Genomic DNA, 22141 nt, shown 5'->3' on the forward strand with positions numbered 1-22141 from the left:
GGTGGACTTCATAATTTTGCCAGTAGATTATTGTTTTTAATTTTGGATGTGAATGAATACAGTCTGAATACAGCTCTGATACAGAGGTGTTCTTTCATATAATAAATAACAAATGTCACTCTGCCCCAGATGGTTTTATTTATTATCTCAATTGGTTTAAAACTAATGATTATTTATAGTCTATTCTAAACAAGGTGCACAAATATAATACTCTTCACTGACAAAGATTAAAGAATTTATGTAAACAATTAAGAACTGGAGCAGATTTTCTTGTTCTGAACTATTGGATTGGATGGTACATTTAATACTGAAAATGTATGCAGAGGTGACCCTGCCTGATTTTCCATTGGTTGCAGTTAATAGATAAGCTAATAGAAACACACACAAAATGTTGGAGGAACTCAGCAGGCCAGGCCACATCTATGGAAAAAAGTAAAAGTCATTTCAGTCTGAAACCCTTCGGCAGGACATTTCAGCCTGAAACGTCAACTGTACTCAGTCATATATTTCTCATTCGGGAATGGTGTGCAATTTGTCTGTCTCTGTGATTAACTGAAGCTATGGCCTGCAACTAACAGGTTCCTGAGCCAGTTGCAGTGATGACTGGCCTCATGGCTGTGAACTCACTTTCATGAACTTTAGCTTTGGCTTTTATTTGCTCACTTTTTATTGTTTGCATGATGTGGTTTTTTTGCACATTGGGTACAGGCAGTCCGGTTACGTATGAATTCCGATCCTGAGACTGTCTTTAAGTCGGATTTGTACGTAAGTCAGAATAAGTACATCCAGTATTATTTAGCGTAAGTTAGTCAAACGTTTGTCTTAGTATATAGTATATATTTTACCTTTCTATGCATATAAAACACTTAAGAAACCTATGTATTCCAATAATTAAACCACTGCGTTGCTTAGTAATAATTGTAGCTTTCATCGGAGCAGGGTGTTTCACATGCTCCATTATTCTCACTTTATCCGTTATCCTTTAAAATTGTTCCGGTCGTTGACGGACTGTAGCTTAACGCTTTTCCAATGACCAATGGTGTTTCACCTCTTTCCAAACGCTTTATTATTTCCACTTTATTTTCAATCGCGATCGCTTCCCATCAATGGAACAGAAACACTGTGGGTGGTAGGTCCCGACCTGCGCCAGCTCTCGAGGTCTGCTGGGTGCTAACGACCACCACACTGAGACAGTCTAAATAGGACAAGTGAGGGCTGTGCTAGGTTTGGGTATTTGATTCTCCACAATATTGTGCGTGGGTATTTAAACCGGAAGTAGCAATGTTTTGTTTTTATGAGGTCGAGTTGAGAGCTCAACATCAGCCAGCTACGGATGGTACAGGAGTCACTGGATCGACATCAACCCGGCACGGGAGTGGTCTGTCACTGGATCGAACTCGCTGATCTCACTGCACCACCAGCCGACTGGAACGGAGGGGAGGTGTGAGAGAGGGCTGGGGTCAGGGTGAATCTTACTAAGAAAAATTTAAGCCAAATACAAAGTTAAACACTCAACACAGTGTCAATGGCAGCAACTTAAAATGGCGGACGGCGTCGCGATCCGACGACGTTCTCCTTCCTCGGTTCGTACGTACAAGTTGTCTGTAAGTTGGACGTTCGTAACTCGGGGACTACCTGTATTTGATGGTCTTCTGTTTTAATGGGTTCTACTAGGTTTCTTTTTTTGTGGCTGTCTGTAAGGAGACGGATCTCAAGGTTATATATGGTATACATACTTTGATAATAAATGTGCTTTAACATTTGGTAATAATATTTCCATATGTTTGAAGCCCTTATCCTTGGTTGGAAGGTGTTGACACACATTAGCCCAGGTGAGTAACTACAGTGCATTTTATAGTTGATGAACAACACTCGTGGTGGAGGGAATGAATATTTAGGCAGGTATATGCGATACGGATATAGCAAGTCTCTTTGTTTTGGATAGAGTCCAGTTTCTTGTCAGGCATCAGACCTGCACTCATGCAAATGGAGAATATTCCATCACAGCCCTGATTTGTTCCTGATAGTACCTTGTGGGCTATGGATTATCAGGAGTTAAATCGTGTGTCACAGGATGATCTGCTCCTTTTCCCTTAGCAAACTTATGGATAGATTAGAAAGTTGTATTTGCATAAATATATTCTGCATTTACAGATAATAAACCTATGTGTTTTGTCAATTTACAATAATTGTAAACAAAATAGTTGAAGATCAAAACATAGACAATATGTCATTATAAATATTAAAACTAATAAATTATAAATCTCTATTTCTCACTCTCAGTATTGTATTATGCCCTCCATTTATACAAGTAGATTCTACTTTCATAACTGGTTATACTGATTTAAATAAACATATTATTTGTCATTTTATTATACGTTGTTGTGCCTTTCAGTATCTACTGTAGATCAGAGTAACAATCAAATTATGTTTATAGTGATTCCTTTAATTAAATTTTGAAACATATCCAGAAATATCTCCGATGGTTTCTACTTGAGGGTAAAACTGAGGAGCTAGCAAAACAAAATAGTGTTTTTTTTAATATGTCTTACAGGTTAAGAGCATAAGGCCATTTTTTTCGCTGGCTCAGTCAGCCACATTGACAGAGGAGGCCTCACACAGGTCCAGGAGAGGGAGATTTGAAAAAAAGAGCTTTCACAGATTTCGGCTTTTATCTGTGGCGTAATCACAGTTGAGTCAGTGGAGGATGCTCATGCAGGTCTAGGAGAGAGAGATATTAAAAAGGACATTTTGTGGGATTTTGATTTTAACTGGCAGCGCAGTTGCAATGAAACCAACAGAGGAGACCTCAAACAGATCTGGAAGCGAGAGATTTAAAAACGGAGCTTTTGCGGGATTTCAACTTTTATCGGTGCCATAGTCATGATTCATTAGCAAGGGCAAGTAAAAATAAGGCAAGGACAAGTGGAGTGGCCATTTTTTGGAGCAACCATTGTACAAGTTGAACAGGGTTAGGGTGGGGATAGGCTTTGGCTCATCGGGCTTAGGTGAGGTAGGTATCTGGTGAGCTGCTTCTTCTTCTTCTTCTTCTTCGTCTTCGTCTTCGTCTTCGTCTTCGTCTTCGTCTTCTTCGTCTTCTTCTTCTTTCATTTGTAAGTGCATAGTTAGAGCAGTGAGAATGGCTCCAGGGGTGGTGTTGTGTTCTTTGTGTGCGACGTGGGAATCCTAGGAGACCTTCATCCTCTCAGATAACCACACCTACACCAGGTGCACCAAGCTGCAGTTCCAATACCATACCAGAAACTGAGGAGATAATAGATAGGAGCTACAGGAAGGTAGTCACTCTTAAACTGCAGGAGACAGATAACTGGTGACTGTCAGAAGAGGGAAGGGAAATGGAAGCAAGTACAGAGTACCGATGTGGCTGTTCTCCTCATTAATAGGTATACTATTTTGGATCCTGTTGAGCGTGGGACCTACTGGGGGGGGAGGGGAGGGATCCACAGTGACCGGATCTCAGGCACGTAATCTGCCGCTGTGGCTCAGAAGGGAAGGGGGTGAAGAGGACTGCTGTAGTATTAGGGGATTCCATAACCAGAGCGGAAGGCAAGAGTTTCTTTAGATGCAGTAGAGACATGTAGATGGTATGTTGCCTCCCAGGTGCCATGGTCAGGAACGTCTTGAATCGGGTCCATGACATTATAAAGGGGGGAGGTTGTGCAGCCAGTAGTCTTGGTATGTATTGGCACCAATGACATAGGTAGGAAAAGCAAGGAGGTCCTGAAGAGAGAATTTAGGGAGCTAGGAAGAAAGCTGCAAAGCAGGACTTCCAGGGTAGCAATTTCTGGATTGCTGCCTGTGTCACATGCCAGTGAGGTTAAGAATAGGATGACTTGGCTGATGAAGTCATGGGTGAGAAACTGGTGCGAAGAGCAGTGTTTCAGATTTTTGGATCATTGGGATCTCTTGTGGGGAAGTAAGACCTGGACACTTGAACCCAAGGGGTACCAATATCCTTGTATGCAGGTTTCCTAGAGCTGTTGGGGAGGATTTATTTGGTGGGGGATAGGAACTGAAGTTATAGGGCTGTTGGGTTACAAGCATAGGCAGAGTGTAGTAAGATTATCAGGAAGAACAGGCAGATGATAGGGCAAAATTGCAGTCAATGGGATAAGTTGCAATATAAAGGGGGACAAAATTGGAAAGGGTAGCAGATACAGGGCTGAAGATGTTATATACTTTATTCCATACAGTATATGGAATTAAGTAGTTAATCCTGTAGCATTGAGCTTAACGTCAAAGGATACACATTGTATCAAAAAACAGGCAGGAAGGCAGAGGGAGCAGTGTTACTCTGTTAGTAAAAAATGAAATCAGCTCATTAGAAAGATCGGGAAGTGTAGAATGCCTGTGGGTAGAGTTAAGAGACTGCAAGGGTAAAAAGAGCCTGATGGGGGTTATATATAGGCCTCCAAACAGTGGCAATGATGTGGGCTACAAATAACAATGGGTGATAGGAAATACCTGTGAAAGAAGAAATGTTAAGATAGTCAGATAAACATGTAATTGAGAAAAGCAGTTTAGTACTGAATTCCAAGAGAGAGTATTTGTAGAATGCCTACAAGATGGCTTTTTACAGCAGCTTGTGGTTGAGTCCACTAGCAGATCAGCTATTCTGGATTAGGTGTTGTGTAGTGAACCAGATTTCAGATTTGATTCGGGAGCCTAAGGTAAAGGAACCCACAGCTGACAGTGATCGTAATATGGTAGAACTTACAGGGAGGGCAATCTGAGAGGGAAATACTAAAGTCAGATGTATTAATATTACAGTGGAGTAAAGGGACTTTCAGAGGCATAAGAGAGGACCTGGCCAAAGATTCTTGGAAGGGGACTAGCAGGGACGATGGTAGAGCAGCAATGGCTGGAATTTCTGCGAGCAGTTCAGTAGGCACAAGGTAGCTGCATCCCAAAAGAGTAGTATTCTAAAAGGAGGATGATTAAACAGTGGCTAACAAGGGACATTAAAGCCAACATGAAAAAGAGAGGATATATAATACAGCAAAGACTAGTGGGAAATTAGAGGATTGGGAAACTTTTTAAAACCAACAGAAGGCAATTTAAATAAGCTATGTAGGGAAGAGATGAAATATGAAGTTAAGCTAGCCAATAATATCAAATAGAATACCAAACTTTATTTTCAGATATATAAAGAGTAAAAGAGAAGTGAAATCAGATATTAGAGTGCTGGAAAATGATGCTGGAGAGGTAGTAATGAGAGACAAGGAAATGGCAGACAAACTAAATAAGAATTTTGCATCATTTGTCACTGTGGAAAACACAAGTAGCATGCCTATAGTTTGACAGTGTCAGGGCAGAAGTGAGTGCAGTTGGAGAAGAGGGAGAAGGTGCTTGGGAAACTGAAAGGTCTGAAGGTAGTTAAGTCACCTGATCCAGATGGACTACACCCCAGAATTCTGAAAAAGGTAGCTGAAGAGATTGTGGAGGTGTTAGTAATGATCTTTCAAGAATCAATAGAGGACTTGAAAATTGCAAGTGTCACTCCACTCTTCAAGAAGATAGAGAGGCTAGAAGAAAGAAAATTATAACCAGCTAGCTTGACCTCAGTGGTTGGGAAGACATTGGAGTTGATTGTTAAGGATGTGATTTCGGTGTACTTGGAGGCTCATGAGAGAGTAGGCATGGTTTCCTTAAGGGAAAATCTTGCTTGACAAATCTGTTGGAATTTTTTGAAGAAATAACAAACAGGATAGACAAAATAATTTGGTGGATGTTGGATTTTCAGAAGACCTTTGACAAGGTGCCGCTCATGAGGCTGCTCAGCAAGGTAAGAGATATGATCCCATGTGCTACAAGAAAGATACTAGAATGGATAGAGCATTGGCTCATTGGCAGGAAGAGAAGAGTGGGAATAAAGAGTCTTCTGGATGGCTGCGGATAACTAGTGGTGTTCCACAGGGCTCAGTGTTGGGACTGCTTCATTTTATGTTGTATATCAATGATTTGGATGGCAGAATTGATGGCTTTGTGGCCAAGTTTGCAGATGGTGGGAAGGTATGTGGAGGGACAGGTATTGTTGAGGAAGCAGGGAGTCTGCAGGAGTAGGAGGTGGGCAAAGTGACAGTTGTAATATAGTGTTACGAAGTGTATGGTCATGCACTTTGGTAGAAGGAATAAAAGCATTTTCTAAGCAGAGAGAAAATTCTAAAATCAGAGGCGTAAAAGGACTTGAGAGTCCTCATGCAGGGTTCTTTAAAAGTTAATTTGCAGGTTGAGTCGGTTATGAGGAAGGCAAGTACAATGTTAGTATTACTTTCAAGAAGACTAAAATATAAAAGCAAGAATGTAATAATGCTGAGACTTCATAAAGGCACTGGTGAGATCTCACTTAGAGTATTGTGAGAAGTTTAGGACCCCTTATTTAAGAAAGAATGTGCTAGCATGGGAGGGGGTTCAGGGGAAGTTCACGTGAATGATTCTGGGAATGAAAGACTTTACCTTATAAGGAAGGATTAATGGCTCTGGGCCTGTACACGCTGGAATTTAGAAAAATGAGCGAGGGATCTCAAAGTCTATCAAATTTAGAAAAGCCTAGATAGAATGGATGTGAAAAGAATGTCTCCTATGGTGGGGGACTCTTGGACCTGAGGGTCCAACCTCAGAATAGAAGAACATACATTTGGAACGAATTTTTCTTTAGCCAGAGGATGGTGAATCTGTGGAATTCATTGTGGAATGTTGGTGATTTTTCTTTGTCAAAAATGTAATAGTGTAACATCTGTAAGTTTCTGTGTTTTTCTGTGTGAAGTTAATAACTCATCAATAACTTTAGTAAGGCATTTGACAAGGTTCCACACTGTAGGCTTATTCAGAAAGTCAGAAGGCATGGGATCCAGGGAAGTTTGGCCAGGTGGATTCAGAATTGGCTTGCCTGCAGAAAGCAGAGGGTTGTGGTGGAGGGAGTACAATCAGATTGGAGGGTTGTGACTAGTGGTGTCCCACAAGGATCTGTTCTGGGACCTCTAATTTTTGTGATTTTTATTTACGACCTGGATGTGGGGTAAAGGGTGGGTTGGCAAGTTTGCAGATGACACAAATGTTGGTGGTGTTGTGGATAGTGTAGAGGATTGTCGAAGATTGCAGAGAGACATTGATAGGATACAGAAGTGGGCTGAGAAGTGGCAGATGGAGTTCAACCTGGAGAAGTGTGAGGTGGTACACTTTGGAAAGACAAACTGTAAGGCAGGGTACAAAGTAAATGGCAGGATACTTGGTAGTGTGGAGCAGCAGAAGGATCTGGGGCTACATGTCCACAGATCCCTGAAAGTTGCATCACAGGTAAATAGGGTAGTTAAGAAAGCTTATGGGGTGTTAGCTTTCATCAGTCGAGGAATAGAGTTTAAGAGTCACGAGGCAATGATGCAGCTCCATAAAACTCTGGTTAGGCCACACTTGGAGTACTGTGTCCAGTTCTGGTCGCCTCACTATAGGAAGGATGTGAAAGCATTGGAAAGGGTACAGAGGAGATTTACCAGGATGCTGTCTGGTTTAGAGAGTATGCATTATGATCAGAGATTAAGGGAGCTAGGGTTTTACTCTTTGGAGGGAAGGAGGATGAGAGGAGACATGATAGAGGTGTACAAGATATTAAAAGAAATAGATAGAGTGGACAGCCAGCGCCTCTCCCCCAGAAAACCACTGTTCAATACAAGAGGACATGGCTTTAAGGTAAGGGGAGGGAAGTTCAAAGGGGATATTAGAGGAAGGTTTTACTCAGAGAGTGGTTGGTGTATGGAATGCACTGCCTGAGTCAGTGGTGGAGGCAGATACACTAGAGAAATTTAAGAGACTACTAGACAGGTATATGGAGGAACTTAAGGTGGGGGGTTATATGGGAGGCAGGGTTTAAGGGTCGGCACAACATTCTGGGCCAAAGGGCCTGTACTGTCCTGTACTATTCTATGTTTCTATGTTTAAATCTGGTCAAGGAGAAAAGAAGCTTACGAAAGGTTCAAAAAACTAGGTAGTGATAGGATTCTAGAAGATTATAAGGCTAGCAGGAAGGAGCTTAAGAATGAAATTAGGAGAGCCAGAAGGGGCCATGAGAAGGCCTTGGCGAACAGGATTAAGGAGATCCCCCCCCCCCCAAGGCATTCTACAAGTATGTGAAGAGCAAGAGGATAAGACATGAGAGAATAGGACCAAATCAAGTGTGACAGTGGAAAAGTGTGTATGGAACCGAAGGAAATAGCGGAGATACATAATGAATACTTTGCTTCAGTATTCACTACGGAAAAACATCTTGGTGATTGCAGGGATGACTTGCAGTGGACTGAAAACCTTGAGCAAGAGGATGTGCTGGAGCTTTCGGAATGCATCAAGTTGGATAAGTCACCGAGACTGGACGAGATGTACCCCAGGCTACTGTAGGAAGCGAGGGAGGAGATTGCTGAGCTTCTGGCAATGATTTTTGCATCATCAATGAGGACAGGAGAGGTTTCGGAGGATTGGAGGGTTGAGGATGTTGTTCCCTTATTCAAGAAAGGGAGTAGGGATAGCCCAGGAAATTATAGGCCAGTGAGTCTTGCTTCAGTGGTTGGTAAGTTGATGGAGAAGATCCTTAGAGGGAGGATTTATAAACATTTGGAGAAGCATAATATGATTAGGAATAGTCAGCATGGCTTTGTCAAAGGCAGGTTGTGCCTTACTATTCTGATTGAATTTTTTGAGAATGTGACTAAACACATTGATAAAGGTAGAGCCATAGATGTAGTGTATAAGGATTTTAGCAAGATATTTGATACGGTACCCTATGCAAGGCTTATTGAGAAAGAAATGAGGCATGGGATCCAAGGGGACATTGCTTTGTGGATCCGGAACTGGCTTGCCCTCAGAAGGCAAAGAGTGGTTGTAGACGGGTCATATTCTGCATGGAGGTCAGTGACCAGTGGTGTGCCTCCGGGATCTGTTCTGGGACCCCTACTCTTTGTGATTTTTATAAATGACCTGGATAAGGAAGTGGATGGATGGGTTAGTAAATTTGCTGATAACACAAAAGTTGGAGGTGTTGTGGATAGTGTGGAGGGCTGTCAGAGGTTACAATGGGACATTGATAGGATGCAAAACTGGGCTGAGGTGGCAGATGGAGTTCAACCCAGATAAATGTGAGGTGGTTCATTTTGGTAGGTCAAATATGATGGCAGAATATAGTATTAATGGTAAGACTCTTGGCAGTGTGGAGGATCAGAGGGATCTTGGGGTCCGAGTCCATAGAACACTCAAAGCTACTGCACAGGTTGACTCTGTGGTTAAGAAGGCGTACGGTGCATTGGCCTTCATCATCCATGGGAGTGAGCTTAAGAGCCGAGAGGTAACGTTACAGCTATGTAGAACTCTGGTCAGGCCTCACGTGGAGTACTGTGCTCAGTTCTGGTCACCTCATCACAGGAAGTATGTTTGAAACTATAGAAAGGGTGCAGAGGAAATTTCCAAGGCTGTTGCCTGGATTGGGGAGCATGCCTTATGAGAATAGGTTGAGTGAACTCGACCTTTTCTCCTCGGAGCAATGGAGGATGAGAGATGACGTGATAGAGGTGTTCAGGATAATGAGAGGCATTGATCATTTGGATAGTCAGGCTTTTCTCCAGGGCTGAAATGGCTAGCACAAGAGGGCATAGTTTTAAGGTGCTTGGAAGTAGGTACAGAGGAGATGTCAGGGGTAAGTTTTTTCTGCAGAGAGCGGTGACTGTGTGAAATAGACTGCCGGCGGTGGTGGTGGAAGCAGAAATGATAGGGTCTTTTAAGAGACTCCTGGATGGCTACATCGAGCTTGGAAGAATAGAGGACTATGGGTAAAGCCTAGGTTATTTCTAAGGTAGGGACATGTTCGGCACAGTTTTGTGGGCCGAAGGGCCTGTATTATGCTGTAGGTTTTCTATGTTTTTACGTTTCTATTACTCTCCCTATCTACCTCTGATCTACAAACTAGGGGCAAATTACGGTGTCCAATTAATTTATCAACAGTATGTAATTGGGATGTGGGAGGAAATAAGAGTACCCAGAGGAAACCCTCAAAGTCACAGAGAGAATTGCAAACTCCAGACAGACAGCACCCAAGATGAAAGTTGAACCCATATTTCTAGTTCCACGGGGCAGCGCTTCTACTAGCTATGTCTTTTTGCCAGCCAATGCACATTTTGATGTTACTTCTGCCAAATTCCTTTATAGAGGCAGGTCTCCTGAATGTGCAAGCACAGATTCCCAGTCTCAATGAAGATGTCTTTCAGAGTACATCACCAATGGCCCGTTTGCTACTTCGCCTTTCCTTATCCAGTACCTGATACTGATCTGACATGCCTCCCTGCCTCTACTGATGGTTCACCATCTTATCCTGACTCAGTGAAGTGCTGATTCTACTCCTCCAAAGTAAAGTTCGGATCCTCCTTATCCAGCATACTTCAACTAACATACTGTACGTAGAATCCTTACGCAGTGTCATTTTTACACAACTTCAGCAGCACAGAACAGTTTCTAGACACTAGTCATTCCATTGAGTATTTAACAATTTCTCCAATTCATACAAACAAAACTAATAAATTATTAGTTTCATTCAAGAATAACTGATAATGTTGTTTAATCACAATAATTCTTTTATTGGAAAATATGCATCGATCATCTTTCTGTGTAAATCAGAAGCAAATACATAAGGAAATTTTTGTTAATTGAATTTTAAATTGTTGACACAAAGAGTGTTAGCAGCAGAGTACTTGTAAGGGCATAAACCTAAACAGTAAAGATTCTGTATTGTTTTGTCTGCAGATGGATTCAGAGCTGTCCAAGCAGCATGAGAAACACTGCACAGAACTCAAAGAGTTAACACAGCAAATGAAGGAAGAGGCAAAGTTTCGATTAGATATTGAGAGAGAAAGACATCAGGAACTAATAACTAAATACAGAGAAGAATTTAAGATACTCCAGGTAAAGGTAATGGCTTCTAACATCCTGTTATCCCAAGAATTGTACTCCCACTTCTGATATTTTGTTTTGTAGTTATTATTACATGCTTGTTTGTTTGATACAAAGGGCCAAGGAAGAAATGTCTTCCCCTTAGTTTCATGTTCATTTGGATTATTCTGAAAATAGCGTGAAAAATGGCAATTGTCTCAATGTTTTATTTAGCAAAAATATAAAGTGCACAAATCTCATTATAGACTTTACATTAGAATTGTACTGTATCTCCTGCACTGTCCATATATTTTGTTTCATATTTGATACAGATTATACCATCATAGCATAACTTTGTCATCAATCTATGAACAAAAACAACACTTATTAAAGAAAATTATAAGGAATGAACAATGTCTGAAATATTTAGCAGTGTAAAATAACTGTGAAAACACTGAACCATTTGTTATGAAATATTGTTGGTCATTTAAGAGGGAAGGGTAAAAATGGCAATATTGAGCTGTCACATCCTCAGGATTTCTAAAACACCTCATGGACTACATAGGCACTGTTGCTCTGGAGGGAAACATGACATAGCAAGAGCTAATAAATAGCAAAGCATATTAAATGCAATGAAATAAGAAATGGTCGTATTGCTGAAATCGTAAACATTGTGCATTGTTTAAAAGCACGCACAAAAACACTAGAGGAACTCAGCAGTTCAGGCAGTATTTGTGGAGGGAAATGAACAGTCAATGCTTCAGGCCAAGATCCTTTTTCAAGACTGGAAATAAAGAAGGCAGAAGTCAAAATAAAAAGATGAAGGGAGGGGAGGAGCACAAATTGGCAGGAGATTGGTGAATCCAAGTGAGAGGGTGAATGTGAATAGCTGGGGGTGTGAGTGAGAAAGATGTATAGAGGGGGAGTTGGGTAGCTCATGCCTCCTCATTCCCCACCCTTTTGTTCTGGCTTCAGTCTTCTTTATTTCCAGTCCTGATGAAGTGTCTTGGCCCAAAATATCGACAGTTCATTTCCCTCTTTATATGCTTGCTGAATTCCTCCACCATTTTTTTGTGTGTTGCTCCGTTCCAGCATCTGTATTGTGTGTCAAAATAGTTTAAAAATATATTTAAAAACAATGGACTGCCAATGCAGTCTGCTTTTCAATCATTCTAAGGGTTTTCCTTTATATATTTCCCTTAGTGGACTTCTGCACAACATCTTTAATTGTATAACACACATAAAATGCTGATGGAACACAGCAGGCCAGGCAGCATCTATAAGGAGAAGGGTCTGACGTCCTGACGAAGGGTCTCAGCCCGAAACGTTGACAGTGCTTCTCTCTATAGATGCTGCCTGGCCTGCTGTGTTCCACCAGCATTTTGTGTGTGTTGTTTGAATTTCCAGCATCTGCAAATTTCCTTATGTTTGATCTTTAATTGTATGTCTGTTTAAATAATTCTCCTCATTCCTTGTTGTTTGCATCATTTTATTTAGCTCTTTGTTCCATATTCTGATGTTGCACTCTCTGTGTTTTGAATTCCAAAAGTTGAAAAATAATGATTCATATGAAAAGTCAGCCAAGCTAAACAAAATGAAGTTTTGACAATATCTACCATTAAAAAGTTATAGTATTAGGAAACTGGACTTGAACTTATTCACTCTGAATGGTGTGTAGTTAATGTAAAACATGTGCAGTATTCTTTGATGGAGTTCCAATTTTTTAATTGTTTTTGTAACCGACATTAAAAATAATCATCTTTTATTTTAAACCTATTTTCCTTAAGAATTTATTGTTCCAACGAAAGGACTTTGACATGAAAAATTGGCTTTGTTCCTCATGTCACACAAGGAATACCTAACCTTTCCACCATTTTCTATTTTTACTCATTGTTTATTTTTTTAGCAAGGATCCTGACTGTGTTACCTGCCAAAAGTGGTAGCTATTCCTCATTAACTGAAAAGCACTTCTGCTGAATTATTACTATTTCAGAGATTATAATTAAACAATTGTACACAGCTATTGAATTGAAACATTGAGTGCAATAAGATCCTAACAATGGGAAATCTTGTTTTCATAAAATTACAGTATGTTTCTTAAACTTAACTATGTTTCTGTGAGTTAAGTTTTTCAGTGTTTTATTATCAGGTTCCTGAATTGGTCAGTGCTGCCACCAGTAAATTACAGATGGAAGTAAACAGGATGAAATCAAAGCTTCAAGAAACCCAGTGCCAGATAACACAGAAAGACCATTGCAAAGATGATGAAATCAGTAAACTGGTTAAAATAAACTCTCAGCTGGAGCTTCAGTTAAAACAAGAACAGAACAAAGTAGAGTTCATGAATGAGGGATTTAAGAGTGAAATGCATCAGAAATCCGCAGAGATAAGAGAAAGCAAGCAAGAGATACTGCAACTAAAAGAGGCGCTAGACCAGGCTGAGAAAGAGGTATGGATCTATATATTCATAGCAAAAGTCTACATTAAAGTATTTTTGTAAGACAGCTCCCTAACAATTCAACAGGCTTATTCTTAGGGTAATTGTGCAGCGCAGAACAGGAACACAAATTTTTTAACCCTCTGTGTGTAGATTTCTAGTTACTGGAAGCATCTACATGTCAGTTGTAAATGTATTAAAGGACGTTATTCAAAAACATGGATATTATATTCATTGATTTCTGTTTGAAACCACAAGTTTCTATCCTCACCAGTTGAGAATTTGTCTGAATGTGAAAGGGGCAGAGGAAGGTAGTTTTTTTGCATAGTTGTTGATAACAGCAAGCAAAAACTGAATCTGGGATTCTAGGCTTCTAAACTTTATTGGTAATCACTGTAATTTCAAGTACAGGCTTATAATATTAGTAGTCATATTATTATCCACTGTAAACAAGAGCATGGCACAATAGCAAAATTTCAGTGTAATCCCTAAAAACGGCAAAAGTAAGACCCATTTACAAGTTGTTAGTATCTAATATTGCTGGGATCTTAAGTGGGATAGAATTTCTGAGTTTCAGGGATGAATGATGATTTTTGTTGATGTCTGAAATATCTCTGATTATAAGCAGCAGGAGAAGGCTCCAGAGCCTTGCGTTCTCATACCCTGTTCTCTCAACTTTTACTGAGCATTCCTCAAAGCCTTGCTCAAAATATTCAATGTTGATTGATCTTCTAGAGGATGAGGGATATTGGCAGTGATATTACCAAAATTCTAATCTAACCAAAGGTTACCACAGGAATGATTGTGCCAGTATGGAGGGTAATGATTATTATGCAGGCAGCAGGGACAAGTATTGTTAAACATTTAATTACTAGTTTAATTAATTTGCCAGAACATCATGGGCCTAAGTACTATATCATTTTATGTTCTGTGAGCATACAATCTGTATCTTAAAATATTGTGTTTATGGAAATGATTTCAAGCAACATTAGATACAGTTAATGTCATTACTTTCAAATGTTGGATCTATTGATTTCAGAGGAGCCAAATTTAAGAAGCAAAGCAAGATGCTTAACTTATGCTGTGTAGCATAGTTCAAAGTGATGAACTTTTAAGCATATGCAAGTGTTTTTCTTGCTGACTAATAGTTAACATATCGGCAGAACTGAATGTATTGTGCTGCGGTGTCATTGTCAGTCAAATATGTGCCAATGTTTGCACTAGAACAATGGCTACATGAGGTATGATTTCTGAGTGAGATGTATAGTATAGTTTTCTAGTGAAGGCTCAATACCTTCAAGGGATGAGGAAGAATTAGTAATTACGGATTAGTAAAGTACAAAGAGAGATAAAAACTTGATCCAGCATACAAACATCCCAAATATTTTGATTGCTGGCTTAGCTTCCCTCTCTAAGTCTTTAAGTGAGTCACCAAATAGAAATCAAGGTACATTTTCTGAGATAATATTGTCATCATACTGTATAGTCCTCAATAGGAACATATTTCAGAAAGTGGGGGATAATAGTCACTCTCCCAGTTTTTGAAAACGTATTTCCTTTAGAAAATGCATTATCTTATCAGTGATATCATGAAATAATTTTTTTTTGGTAACAGTTATTCCATTTTACAAGTCTAATGTTTTTAAGAATGTAATTTAATGTGGATAGTATTGGCTGTTTAATTACTTTTAACTGTCAGGTAAGTTCAATAATACTCTAATCTTGGCTTCTTGTGTTTCACAATTTACAGATTTCTAGTTCAACTTATTCAATACTATGAAAATTATAAGCATTTTCTGTACATAAAGCATGACTGCTGTATGTTTCTATTTGCAGAATACCTTTCTTGCAGAAACTGTGCGCAGAGAATGTGAGGAGCGTTACGAGCTCACTGAAGCTCTGAGTCAAGCCAAAGAACAGTTGATGGAATTAAAAAGACTCAGTAGAGAACCTTCACCTTCTTACTATTCAATCAGCCAAAGAAGTATCAGCTCTTCTTCAAGTAATCAGGAATGTAAGACTCAAAGATCTCCCTCCAACAGCAGTAGGTCTAAAGTCAATGGCCTTCAAGGGCACCCAGCAAAAGCTAATTCCTTACATAGTGCTGGATGCTCGGCTTTACCAGCCATTCCAATACTCCATCCATCCAAAGGCAGTACATTACCTGCAAGTGAAATCAAACAAAGGATTGCAGCTTCAGTAAAGAGAAAATAGTCTGCTTCCAAATTCAAGATGCAGGTATTTGAGAAAGAAATCATCTTGAATAGACAGTCCATCTTTGTTCATTCTCATCATGTTAGGTTCTAGAGATGAATTTAAACTATGTGTTTCCTGCAAAAAATACAAAACTGTTATATATTCATAGAAATCCATGAATAATTTTAATACAATTGAACAGAATGTTTCTGACATTACAGAACTGCTTGCTGACAAATACAATCACCTACTTATGTAGAATTCTTCCTTGTACTTTCTCGAATGTTTGTATACTTTCATTTTGAGCTTGGAGGGTTACAAACCACACAAAATGCTGGAGGAACTCAGCAAGCCAGGCAAGATCTGTGGAAAAGAGTAGACAGTCGATGTTTCGGGCCGAGACCCTTCAGCAATCCTGCTGAAACATCTCGTCCCGAAACATTGACTACTCTTTTCCACAGATGCTGCCTGGCCTGCTGAGTTCCTCCAGCATTTTGTGTGTGTTGCTTAGATTTCCAGTATCTGCAGATTTTCTCTTGTTTGTGAGGGTTACAAAGTACTTACAAACTAACTAAAGATTTAACCAGAGCCCCTAATTAAAATGACAGAGATCTATGACCTTATTTTTGTACACATTCCAATTCTGTCTCCTTTAAAAATATCCAAACAAACCACTGGGATTCACTTCCAAACGTTATCAACATATACCTTAAGTTTTGATAATTGGTGCTTCTGTTCCAGATCGCCATGCTCATTTACCCCATTTGTAAATATATTCCTTTTCTGCAACCTTAATCTTTGACTACTTTTAATTATTGTGCTCTTCACCATACCCACCAATTTAGTAATCACACAGACATACATTTTCATAACATTCTTCATCATAAATTACAGCAAGACTCTGTCTATGAAGTCCACTTGGAAACCTTTTTTTTACTTCTGCATGATAAGACTTTGGAGTGACAGGCACTGATAAAACTCTTCATTGGCTTGCCATGCACTACATGTTGAATGCCTTTTTCCAAATATCAAAGAATTTCCAGGCCGAGAGGTCTGCAGTACCATTATACTTTATTGTTGCTTCAATGAAATCTATACAGGTGGTTAAATCTATCCTTTCATTTTGAAATCTGCATTGCCTATATTCTTTCTCATAATTTTGAGTTCCATAAAGTTTTGTGTTAAACTTTGAATAAAGATTCCATTATTTGACCTACCATAGACAGTGAACCATCCTAGATTTGTTCCATATTCTCTTATAAACACACGTTGCTTTATCTTTCTATCAATCCTGAGACTGTTTCCTTACTGATTTTTTGTGTATTTATAAAATGTAATCCAACCAATGCTATTTTATACCTTTCAATTTGTTTTGCATATCTATTCACTTTAACTTTATTGATATATCAAGCATCTTTTCTTGTTTCTCATTTGAGAATTACTTTAACTTCAAATTAAAAGCAACAATAAATTTTGAATTTGTTCTTGGTAAATACACCAAAACAAATTCATCTTTCACAATAATAACTTGTAGCCATGAAAACCGTATAGTTCAGCATTATGAAATTACTTAAAATATTTGTTTGTAATGATGATTATTTTTAAAATACTTGAATAGCTAAAAACAAAAAGTACATTTTCTAAATAAAAGTCTTCAAATTAATGGAAATAAAATCTTACTTGTTATTTTATTCTGTAAAGTTAACTGTGTAATTCCCATTTTGCTTTAAAATCCTATCATATAACAGCTGAAGACAATTCTAAAAAGACCACTGAAACCATATATAACATTGACAAACAGGGTTCTGAAATGTTAAAAGCACACTGAAAAATCTATGGGATTTCAAAAGAAAAATATTATTTTCTTAATCTTCAGCATCCAATAAGTTAAAATCATCTGATGCTATTCAGCTGCTTCTGGGTCTCAAGAATGTATTCGGGTGTGTTCCAAAAAAGTAGGTTTGAATCTCAGACAGTTTGATAAACAAATCCATTTGAATTCATGAACAGTGTTATTATGTTTGAAGTAACACATGGAAGAGTTTACTGGGGAATAATCTATAAGCTAATTGCTGCATTTATTCAAGGGCCTTTTGGTAACTGGTGGAGCACAAACTGTGCTGTCAGATATCAGACTTGATGCAAGTGAAAATGTAATTTGATTACGCCAGTTCAGTTCTGCTCATTTACTTAATTTGTTCTCTAAGTATTTATCAGGTAACCTTACATTAAGTATACACATCATGTTTATTAGGGAAAGCACCACAAATTGTAATTATTTTAAGCCCATGTTGGATTGGATTTCAAATTTAGGTATTCTGAAACCATTACTATTTTACAATAGTACATGCTAACAATATCAAAATGTTAAGTAATTTCAGATTTTCCTTTTTAAAGAAAAGGATCAACTGAAGTTACCAACTTATCAAATATAAACATAGACTGAAGTATTAAAAATGTGTAATTCTCTTCACTAACATTTTCAGTAACCTTGATTTTCTACTCATGAACTCTGATGCAAATAATTGATCACACATTTAGGCAGGCCCTCAGGCTCGAGCCACAGAAGCTTTGTGGTTTTAGGGCCTGAGGGTAATGCACAACTCTGCTGCAGAGGTGTTTACCAGGACATTTTGTGACATTGTGCATTCCTTCCAACAATTATGCTCCTCCATTTCAAGTGCACATGTGTTAGAGATTATTACATGTCATTGGGGATGTTGCTCTTTTTCAAAGAAGCTTTGAGAATATTCTTGAATTATTTCCTTTGTCCACCAATGTAATATCATGCTGAGGCAGAGCTGTGAATAGAATGACTATTTTAGGAGTCTGGTGACAGGCATAATAAGTGAAGAACATAATCAGCCCATTGGAGCAGTCAGTGTGCATTTGGAGCCTTGATATGGGAAAATCACAGTCCTAGTTTCTAGCTCAGTATGTTTCAGCCCCCGTTGACAAATTATACTCAATGGATAATATTCACTGCCCTGCTAAAATGCAGCATTTTTACAGTTACATTTTCACAATAAACATATGTCAGACATCTGAACTCTAGAAACTTGGCATAATCAGAAGACCATAAAGAAACAACGTACTCAGAAAGTCCATGTGTTTCAGAGAATATCTTTAACAGGAGGAAAATGTTTCATTTTGCTAAGTCTAGTTCTCCATGCTTAAAAATCCACTACTCCTTAAGGTGAAGCCCATTTGCTTTGGTTTCTGTTTAAAGAAAGAACATCTGTGGCAATGGGTTCTGACCACATTATCTTTCTTGGCATTGCTCTTTTCCTCTTGAATTTCATGGATTATCTTTGTCAAAGTATTAATAAACAACTCAGACTGTTTCACTCCAAACAAATATCTGATTAAAAAACCATTAAGACTATTTGTGCAAACGATCTAAGTCAAAATCAATGTAACTTTATTATCGAAGTATCATATGTGTGCCATGGTAGTATAATAGTTAGCTCAATGTGATTATAGCTCAGAGTGTTGGAGTTTAGAGAACAATTCTGGCATCCTCAGTAAGGAGTTTTTGTACATCCTTTCTGTGGAATGTATGGTTTTTCTCTCAGTTCAGTTTCCTCCCACAGTCTAACGGCACACTAATTAATTGGTCAATTGTCCCATTATTAAATCAGGGTTAAATTTTATGAGAGAGATCAGAGGACAATGGCCAGACTGGTTCAGGAAGGTGATGGTAACTCAAAAAGCATTTGTTACAACATTGGTGTGAAGAAGAGCATCTGTGTGTGGAACACATCGAACCTTGAAGTGAATGGGCTACAGAACCAGAAGCCATGAGCCTCTTTATTAGGTGCCAAATAAGGTAATACTGAGTGTATTGCCTGAAGATTCCTTTTCTTGCAATCATTTACAGAAAAATAGAAATCATTAAAAACTACACATGAACAAAGACTGAAAAGCAATGTGCAAAAGAAGACAAATTGTGCAAATAAAAAATTAAATGATACTGGGAGCTTGAGTTGCAGAGTCCTTGAAAATGTGTCTGTAGATTGTGGAATCAGTTCAGATTTGTTGTGAGTGAAGTTATTCATGCTGGTTTAGGAGCCTAATGGTTGTAGGGTAATTAACTGTAGCAGTTTCATTATGTGAATAATAATTATGAGAGAGCTGAATAATAAATCGTCTCATAAGGAAGTACAACTGGCAAAAGATGAGTCACATTGTGGTTGTCACACCCAGCAGCTCACATACAGTGCTCATGCAAAGCCAACAACTGACCTAACCTCCTGCAGACCCATTGACCCAATTGAGCTGAATACCTCACTGACAAGGCTGTTGTACAGGGTGGACTAGTCCACAAGCAGTGAATTGGCTTCAGGAGGCAGTTTATGAGGCATTTTACCCAGAATACCCTGATGACTTTTTGACATCTTGAGTGAAAGGCTTTTTCAAATATCTTTAAGTGCCTCTGATGATCTGCCCCTGGACTCTGAGGAAGGCAAATGCACAAGCTCTCATGCATTGCAACAAGGAGATAAATAATGCTCAGGTACTATATTCAGGACCACATAGACCTAAAAAAAGACCTTGCCAGTGGTTCGCTTGCATATCACCATCAAAAGATCAATTCATTTTGGCCCTCATTATGCTTCTGTTTTTCATTTCCCCTCTTGATTGTAAATGCTTGTTACAACTTTGGGCACATTATATGAATCAACAATTCATGTTTGAAATGCTTTGCATTTCTTTTATTTTACTGAAACTTTAGGAAGTATTGCTATTTCATTGGTTAAAAATGTAATAAAGGATTCAAATCAGAGCTATGTCTGTTGTGAGTCACTATTACTAATACAAATAAATATCATCAATCTGAAAGATTAACTGCTTTTCTCTTTACAGTTATAGATGCTGTTTCACTAACTCAGTATTTAGTGAATTCTATTCATTTGTTTTGATTTCAGATTTCCAGTGTCTGCAGTTTTCATATTTGACACACATTAATTGCTGCCTAACTTTGTGTGATTCTCTGCAGCCCATTTTAACCCACACCCACCTCTGATGTTTTACCCAAATTTCAAGGTCACAGTTTCCACCCACTGACATCCCTCCATCCTGTATTAGCATCCACAGTGAACACCATCATCCTCCTGTGCTCCCATGACCCTATCCCAATGTGGTTTAGTTAATACAAATTGAAAATGAGTTTATTGTAAATTAAAAAAAAACATTTATGACAAAAATGTGTGTTCAACTACTCGTACTGTCCTAATTGAAAGTATCTTTTAAGAGCTGCATTTCACGTAAACTTCAAATTCGGTGTGCCCACGAGCAGCACCGACATCCTGTGGCTGCTGCTCACCTGTCCACTAAACTCGTGCAATTACCTCCAGAAGCAAGGACCTAGAAAAGCCAACTCCAAACTTAGTCACACCCAGGGCCTTCATACCATAAATATAGGATTCACAAGCCCTCAAGAACAATGATAAACTGCCAGAAATTAATAATCTGTTAAAAAATGCTTTGAATTCTTTCAAACTTTAATAAATAAATAGAACATTGAAGAATAAAATTCAATAAAATTTAAATAACCTGAAGCTAGCCTCTTCCTCACAGCCATCTGACCCAATGAAGCATGTAGTTTTGCTGAACTTGTGTCAAGTTGATCTAACCAAGGTTAATCAGCAGACCGCAGGAGGTTTACACTCCACTGTTAGATGATGTAAAGGGTCAATAGCTGACTGCAGTGGATTTGACTGGGGCAATCAATTATTTAATAGTTCAAGTCTTCATACTTGCTGAGTGGTATCGCAAACTTTCTGTCAGATCTAAAGGTTAATGTCCACAGTTTTGTGGGAAACCGCTGTTTTTTTCTCCCTGGAAATTTCAGAGCTCTTGCATCTTGAACCACAGCTTAATTTTTGGAGCCTGTTTGAATGCCAACAAAGCAGGATTGGCAGGATTGACACGATTGGCATGCGTAGTGGCAATTGTGTCAATTCTGCCCTTAGGGCTTTTAGAAAGGCTCTAAAAATGGGGTGTGGCCAGTTTTGTTAACAGAGCAGTGTCTGACAAAGTAATATTAGGAAAACTTACAAAATATTGTTTTATTCATTGTTAAGTGAAATAATGCAGAAGTAGGAAGACTATGCTTGTTACATCTAGAGCACAGTGTACAGTTTTAATCTCCTTATATAGAGAATAGTGGTAATGCATTGAAAGCAGTTTAGAGAAGTGTTATTAGTCTGTGATGAAAGGTTGGACAAACTCAGTGTATCTTGTAAGGAAAGGTTGGACAAGCCCGGGTTTTATCTGCCAGAATTTAGAAGCGCAAGAGGGAAACTGATTGAAACATTAAAACCTGAGGGATGTTGACAAGATGGATGTTGAAAGGATGCATTATCTTGTTAAAGTATTTGGAAGTAGTGGTCACTGCTTAGAAATGAGGGTCACCCCTTAAAGAAATTCTTTCTCTTGGAGGGTTACAAGTCTCTGGAACTCCTTTACTCAAAAAGAGTCTTTGAATATTTTAAGGTATAGGTAAATAGGTGGAAACACTAGATACTACAAATGCTGGAATCTAGAGCAAAAAATAAACTGCTGGAGGAACTCAAATAGATA

At 38.7% G+C, this 22141-nt stretch overlaps 1 protein-coding gene across 3 annotated transcripts in view; it reads left to right on the forward strand.

The window, feature by feature from the left end:
• lekr1 (leucine, glutamate and lysine rich 1) overlaps positions 1-20342 on the forward strand; it is a 192189-nt gene extending 171847 nt beyond the window's left edge. For 2 of the 3 annotated variants that reach the window (XM_059946508.1, XM_059946518.1), the window contains exons 12-14: positions 10798-10962; positions 13073-13372; positions 15197-20342. In XM_059946508.1, coding sequence (XP_059802491.1) covers positions 10798-10962; positions 13073-13372; positions 15197-15574 — 843 coding nt within the window. In that variant the 3' untranslated portion in view covers positions 15575-20342. The remainder of the gene's footprint in view (positions 1-10797; positions 10963-13072; positions 13373-15196) is intronic. The other variant, XM_059946527.1, reaches the window with a different exon arrangement.
• Positions 20343-22141: the final 1799 nt, after the last annotated feature.

The sequence above is a fragment of the Hypanus sabinus genome, chromosome 2, assembly GCF_030144855.1.
Source record: "Hypanus sabinus isolate sHypSab1 chromosome 2, sHypSab1.hap1, whole genome shotgun sequence".
NCBI lineage: Eukaryota > Metazoa > Chordata > Chondrichthyes > Myliobatiformes > Dasyatidae > Hypanus > Hypanus sabinus.